Below are 7,163 nucleotides of genomic sequence, written 5' to 3' on the forward strand. Positions count from 1 at the left end.
TGAGAGCCAGAAACTAGGACTTCAGCCCAGGGGGGAATTATATATACACAAAGGATCAAGCTTTCAAAGGAGCATGTGCAGTAAATGCTAGGCTTACTTATCCTATGGGAGAGATGTCTCCTGCTTCAGAAGATAAAAACCAGTAGCTTCAACATCCTTCCCACAGGGAAGTACTGAGGTTTTGGTAATTGCTGCAGCACTGGGTTCTTGCCTTCTTCATCAGAGCCTGCACACTCATGAAGAGAAGCTGGAAGAATCATAGAATGGTTTGGGCTGGAAGGGAGGCACTGAGTTTAGTGTAACTTGGAGAATATCAAAAGCTCTGTAATTTACTGTTACTAATTTAACAAAAAATAAGGTATTGAGGTAGAAAAGTGGCATTACTTAAATGCTTGTATTCCTTGTCAGCATACAGATACATTCAGATTAGAAACAAAGGAAAAGTAAAATGTTCAAAGACAAGGAAGAATCAATTTATGGGGGGGTTGACTCTTACCCCAGGCACAGAGATTTACTGGAGAAGTGGGGGCTGGAGGAGGAAAGAAGTGAGGGTGGGCAAGTGAACAGGTATGAAAAGCTAAGGAGGTTGTTCTTTTCAAGAAGTAGGGCGGGTTTTAAGAGCTGAGCTGGTTTCAAAAGGTCTCATCCCTACAGCTCCACACCTACATCCCCTGCACAGTGCTTAGCACCACAGGAGACTTAAAATTTTCCTACTTTAGCTCCCTTTGTTTAGGCACACAGAGAACACATTGCCTTATGCTGACCTAAACACAAAGATTTACAAGGTTAATACCTGTTAAAGCCAGCCTACTTCTTTCCCCTAACTTGAAGGCAACAAACCACCAAAAAAAAACAACCAAAAAACCAAACAACCACCACCAACAAAAAAATCAATTCCTGTATACTTCCTTGGGACAAGGCACTGAAATAAAGTACATATTTAGTATTTTTTAAGGTACACCAAAAAAAGATGAACTGTCTGCCTGCTCATTCTAACCTGAAGAGTGAAAACAAGTTAATAAATATAACGCATTATATAAAGCCTGGAGATTCTCACTGGAAACCACTGTGGAGAATAATCATCCCCATTTACCTGCAAGTTATATCAATCACCTATTTAGTCAAATGTCCTGCTTGGCCAGCAGGTTGCAGACACGTCTAGGGAGTACCTTAGAGAGTCACACTCAGTGTTGAAAAGAGGGGAGCTTTATTGGTAGGTAGAAAGTTGTGTTACAGGGCAAGTTTAAAACGTCACCTTCCAGGCGAGTCTGAAGAGTCTGTGGGAGGGCTGGAGAATTCTATGTACAAAGAACAGTGGTTTTGCCTCAGCAGACAAGACAAAGTGCACACACACCCCATCAGGCCTTGGCTCAGCCCAGGGTTTTCATAGGAGTGATGCAGCCAGGTCCTTGATTATCTCACTGCTCAGCTGAGGGATGGTGCTGATCATCATGAGTTTGCTGCTTGCATACTTGTTCTTTACAGCCTGCAGAGGCAGAAGGACAGTTACAAAAGACTTACACATACAATACCTATGTTCAGGCAGATGATTTTGGGTCAATTAGCCTGACTGCCTGGAAAACAAGCAAACAAGACCGTAAGTGAACCAGTCCAAAGTAGCTAGAGCACAGTCAGTCTGAAATGTTTTGGTGTAAAACTAATGCAACAGCCTCTCACAGGCCTGTCAGACCAGCATATGCTTTCAGATAACATACAGAATATTTACCTAAGGAGCCACAATATGCAGCAAAGACATTTTAAAAACATTAAAGAGAAGACTTAAGTCATTATACTTACAGTGTATTTTGTTAACTTCTCATTTACTTTGACCACGTTCTTGGCCATATGTTTCATAGTCATCAGAAGACTGTCTTCTGCATACCCAGTGTAGTATTGTTGCTTTATGCCCTGCAGCAGAACAGTAGGAAACTTGAGATTTGTGAAGGGGGAAGTGCTGCTCAAGGCACAGGCACTTCAGGCAGCAAACACCCTTAGCTTGAAGCTAAGCCTCAAGTGCTGGAAACTGTAGCTGTCAGTTTAAATGACAAATCCAGAGTAACTTCTGATGTGCAGAAGTCTGGATGTATCAGTTTCAAGAACCATATTTCTACACTGCAGAGGATTTTAAAAGAAGCAACTTTTGCAAGAGTAACCACTACCTGAATTACAATTCACTATTCATGGTCCAGGATTTCATCATGCTACATATATTGCAAGAATTATGAACATCTACCTTTATTTACAGTGTGACCTTCTGGGCTTTCAAGAGAAAAATCCTTCATACCACAGTGCTCATATTGAAAAAGACAGCTGAACAGCCTAATGTATAGTGGCAGGTAGAAAAAAAAAATATACCACTACAATCTCACTGTCATTTGAGCACCAGCATTATCACCATCATTACCAACTTCAACACAATTTTCTTTAGTACTTGTTTTAGTGGTTCATTTCCACTGACTGAAGAAAAAAACCCCTCACAACAAGTTTGATTAAAATACTTACCCATTTGTCATGTCCCAGGATCTTCTGGGACAAGCATAATGCAGCAGCTGCAACCTCTGAAGGACGATGGTGGACCATGTCATAGTCTATCAGTGTCAGCTCCATCAGGTATTTTGCCAGAGTATGTTGCTTGGCGTCGGCCTACCAGATTGAGAGCTTGTTAATACACAAGGTTTCACTTCACTTGATCATAGTCATTCAGAATTAATTACTGTATTCAATAACAAAACAAAAATAGTCAGCAAAATCTTTACTGCAGTCTAGGGGCCATCCTCTCTAACAGGCATTCATCTCCACATCCAGACCAGAGTCCCAGTCAGTCCAGACCAGCAGCCATTTGGAATTTACACACGAAGCCAAGTGAGGGATTTTAACAGAAAACTGCAGTATCAGGTACTGCAGTGCCCAGCTGGGGATACATGTGCTCCTCTGTAACACACACCAAGGGGCAGGGAAGGGCAAAATGACTTAAGGAGAACCTTACTACATCGAGTTACCCAGTGTTGTGTTGAGGTAGCTGGAAGCCCACTTCAAGTGTGGACAGTTCACCTGAGTAACTACTGAGGTGGGGAAAAAAGGGTTGGATCAAAGAGAAAGCTTATCTTTTGATTCTTAAATAAGAGTATTTGCAACCAGAAGTTACAAATAACTGTAACACTGCTAGTGTTTTAGGAGTAAATACCCTGATCAACAGGATTAAAAAGATTAAAAGCAAGGGTTCTGCTCTAAGGTACGTTTAGTTTAATGTTTAGTGCCACTAAGACTGAACACGGGCCCCAGTAAATACAAATGTGAACTGCTCCTGGCTGCCACGGTGACACTGCCCTGTTACTCCACACGGTGGAGTTTCAGAGCCGAGTATTTCCTGATCCAGCATTTAAGCAGAAGGCAAGTAAGATCACATGATGAAAATGCCAGGAGCAATCCTGACAGACTTTATAAATATAGGAAAGTGCCAGATAACAAGGACGAGCACCCACCTCCCCAGCTTTTGATGCTCTTCTTAAGAAGTGGATTGGAAGAGGTCGTCCCAAATCAAAGTTCAATTCTTTAAGAATAATCATCTCCATTTCTCTTATTTCACTGCTGGTGTAGGCATTGTCAGTAATGTAAACAAAGTCTGCTACATCAGGACACAATATCTCTTCGTATTTTGAAGCTAAAAGCATCGCTGTTACACCCACCAGCTGAAGCCTCTTGCGAGGTACTGGATGACTCTGCAACACAGGAATTTAAAAAGCAGGACCCAAAATGTCAAACTCTAAATAAACAGATTCAAATTTATCAGTTTTACTATAACAGTATGGCAGTGCTCATTCTTATAACATAAATTCTGAGTCAGAAATGTCTGTATTGACAGGCTCAAAAAGGGCAGCAGCCTCAGAGTTAAGATGCTGCAGTACCATAGCTCTTGCACAGAGAGCAGATTTTGCAGGTTCTTAGATTTATAAAGAAAGGATAAATCCCAAACTCATTTAAAAACACAGCAATTGAATAAGTCTTCTGATCTGAACCCCGAGTTGAAAGGTATCTTACTTGTAAGAAGCGATCTATAAGCGCAACACACATGTACAGCGTCTCCTGCAGGAGGTGGAACCTCGAGTGGACCTGGACCAGCCAGTCCACCAGGATTGCTCTCATGCGCCCGTTGATGGTCCTCCCGTCCAGGTACTGGGGGCGGACAGACTGCTGCAGCTGTGGGGGGAGAGAGCTGTGTGAGCAGGGAGGTCACCCCACGCTGCAGGGCAGCGGTGCAGATGTGACACATCGTACCTCAAGCTCTCTCAGATACAGGTAGATGTCCTTGACATAGTCACTGCACAGCTGGGGATTGTCTGAGTCCTCAGCATCAATGTCTTCCACGTTGTTGAGCAACACATCAGAGAAGGCTTGGCACAAATCCTCCTCTTGCATGGATACATCCATAGGGACAGGAGACAAAGCCTAAGGAACACACCATATCTGTTAACGCATCTTATGTCTCTACTGCTTAAGTTTCACCATTCCTTTGTTTCCATGTTTCTTCAATTACTACCACAATTTCTTTAGACACAAGTTGAAATCAAGCTTGCACTGTAGTGCAGCAAGTTTTCACTGAGATGTCACACAAACAGAATCCAAAGACCTTCTAGCAACTGCCAGCTAAAGCAGAAACTTCATCCTGTACTTAAACAGCTTGTTCTGCCACTTGAAATATCAGCCTGTAAGTACAACATGCATTAAACCAAAACCTCAGGACAGAGGCTTTGCTTTTTCAGCAGACAAACTATTCTGAAGTCAGAGGTCCAAGCTGCAAATCAAAATTAAAAATCAAAACAGAAATCATCACTTCCTACCTTTGGAACATCAGTTTCCTTAATTACTTGATTCACAGCAGCTGGAGCTTTACGCAGTACAGTTCCATTTGTGGTCTTGCTAGGTCCTTTCACAGGTTTTATGGATGCTTTGGGGCATTCTGTTCTCTGTAGTGAAAACAACTGTTATTAGTACAGTGGAGCCAACTCTTCCCCAGACAGAGATTTCAAATGTTCCTTTACCTTAGTTAGGCGTGTTCCTCTTGTTGCAACTTTATTTCCGATTTCTTCCAAGGCAGCCCTTCTGCCAGGAAGGTGAGTTTTTGCTTTACTTCTAAGGTCAGACACAGCATTCTCCATCCCTCTAGTGACCTAAAACGGTAAAATTCCAAAAGGTTAAGTAAGAGTCAGAGACTAACGATTTGCCAATGCCCAACTCCATTACACCCTTACCACCACTGTACCCGTGTGCCCCTGTGCCTGCTATCCATTGCTCAACCAGCTCTTATTTCCTACACTCGTTCAGAGGAAAGTCTCCTCTGTACAAGTTTCAGAGCACTGTACTCTCTGAACTGAGTTGCAAAATTAGAGCAATGCACCCGATCTCATTCTTGGTAAGGTTAAGAGTGCTCACCTCCTATTTCACCCTTTATTATACTTACACATTTTGTAACTATAGCAGCACTCCCAAGAAGACGCAAAAAGTTCTTTGTTACATATATACCATATAAATTAAAAACTAGGCTATACACGCAAAAATCGATGCCCTTTGTTATGCACAGCGAAGAAACCACCAGGGTTCAAGCTTCTCGTGGAGTTCAGTTTAAACCCTTAGATGATCACCAGAGAAAGGTTCTGTAGTCCCTTCCCACACCTCCCCCATTCCATAGCTTTAGTTTTATCGCTCCAGTTCCGCGGGGGAGGCGCGGGCGGCCAAGGCCGGGAGCGATCCGGGGGCAGGGCCCGCTCTGCGGGGCACGGGGCAGGCCGCTCACACCCCTCAGACCTCCCACAGCCCCCCGCCACGGCCCAGCCCGGCCGCTGCCGCACCCGCCCCAGCACCGTGGGGTCCTGGCCGGACACAGCGTCCAGAGCTACCCCCCCACTCTCACAGGGCAGAGCCCCCGCCCTCCGAGCCTGCGGCTCCCGCGCCCCCTGAGGGTAAAGAGGCCCACGGGCGGATCGGCGGCCCCCCGCCGCGGTACTTACGGGGACGCGTCGCGCCGCGGGCAGCGCCATGGTCACGGGCAGTAGCGTGAGGGACCCGCTCCGCTCCGCAGCACGAACGGTAGCCGCAGCCGCACGCTCCCGCGACTCCCTTTAAAGCCCGGCCCGCTCTCCCATTGGCTAACTTCGTACAATGCACGCGTCCCATTGGCCCGCCTGCCCAGGCTCCGCCCCAACAGGAAACGGTCCGAGCCGTTTCCGGTTCCAGGCCCTGAGGGAAGGGCGGCCCCGCCCTCGGGGATCGGCCCAGCCCACGGTCCCAAAAAAGGACGTTTTAACCCCAAAAGCAGCGGCACTGCGGCGAACGGCCACGTAACAGCCGTGTACAGCTGGGGAGAGGCCCGCGAAGCAATGGAAGCACCTGCGCTTCGCATCGAGGTTATTATGGGTGGCAGCTGTGGGGGCCAGCACTGCAGGACCAGCGGGACCACCCAGAGCAGACCGACCTCGTTCAAAGGAGCAGCTTCACACAGTGCCCTGCAGGAAACCAGTCCAAACAGCTGCATGTTACAGCTTTTACTTTAAATTTCACTAAGTTAATTTAATAACGAGTCCCGAGATTCAGAGACTTGAACACTACAATAGTTGCCTAAACTGGCTGAAAAGTGTAATTACAATTCTTCTGCAATCCCCCCAAATTGGCTTTGAATAACAAAGTTCCACGTGACTGACTGCTTATCCACATAATTAATTGCAGCTAAACGTCGATCCTTCACTGAGGTAACTTTTTCCTCAGTTAGTACCCATTACACTTAATACATGTACCCAAAGGAATGTTTAGGGACCAAAACTTTCAAGAGCAAGAGAAGACAGAGGAAAAAAAACTTGCATAAGAAACAGATTTTGAATGATACCAGTCTACCATTTTATTTATTGCATACAAAAGGATTTCTTTTGACAATGGAGTTTTATATGAAAAGTAATTTGATGCATACTGTTGAGAATCTTATCTTCAAAGTCAAAGATGCTGCAGAAAACTTAAGGCAATGCATCTAAGCATATAAAGCACAGTAAGTAGTGGAAATTTTCAAAATGAAAAGCCTAATCTTTCTCCTTCTCTTAAATTACGGTTAAGTCACAACCTTCTGGAACAGAAGTAAGCTGCAGCTTTTTAGCCCCTGCAATAGCATTAAGATCAGA

At 44.9% G+C, this 7,163-nt stretch overlaps 2 protein-coding genes across 2 annotated transcripts in view; both read right to left on the bottom strand.

Moving 5' to 3' along the window:
- Positions 1 to 1,188: 1,188 nt before the first annotated feature.
- CCNB2 (cyclin B2) lies at positions 1,189 to 6,126 on the bottom strand. The gene is made up of 9 exons (XM_017827523.1): positions 6,006 to 6,126; positions 5,040 to 5,168; positions 4,839 to 4,964; positions 4,276 to 4,446; positions 4,039 to 4,197; positions 3,483 to 3,719; positions 2,503 to 2,643; positions 1,798 to 1,908; positions 1,189 to 1,486 (listed from the first exon to the last, which is right to left on the bottom strand). Exons 1-9 carry the CDS (start codon positions 6,033 to 6,035, stop codon positions 1,385 to 1,387), a joined length of 1,206 nt encoding a protein of 401 aa, XP_017683012.1. The 5' UTR covers positions 6,036 to 6,126; the 3' UTR covers positions 1,189 to 1,384.
- Positions 6,038 to 7,163, bottom strand: part of RNF111 (ring finger protein 111) — a 45,999-nt gene continuing 44,873 nt past the window's right edge. The window contains exon 14 of the mRNA XM_017827449.1: positions 6,038 to 6,500. Coding sequence (XP_017682938.1) covers positions 6,038 to 6,500 — 463 coding nt within the window. The remainder of the gene's footprint in view (positions 6,501 to 7,163) is intronic.

This window comes from Lepidothrix coronata, unplaced genomic scaffold (assembly GCF_001604755.1).
Source record: "Lepidothrix coronata isolate B3197 unplaced genomic scaffold, Lepidothrix_coronata-1.0 Scaffold140, whole genome shotgun sequence".
NCBI classification, from domain to species: Eukaryota; Metazoa; Chordata; class Aves; order Passeriformes; family Pipridae; genus Lepidothrix; species Lepidothrix coronata.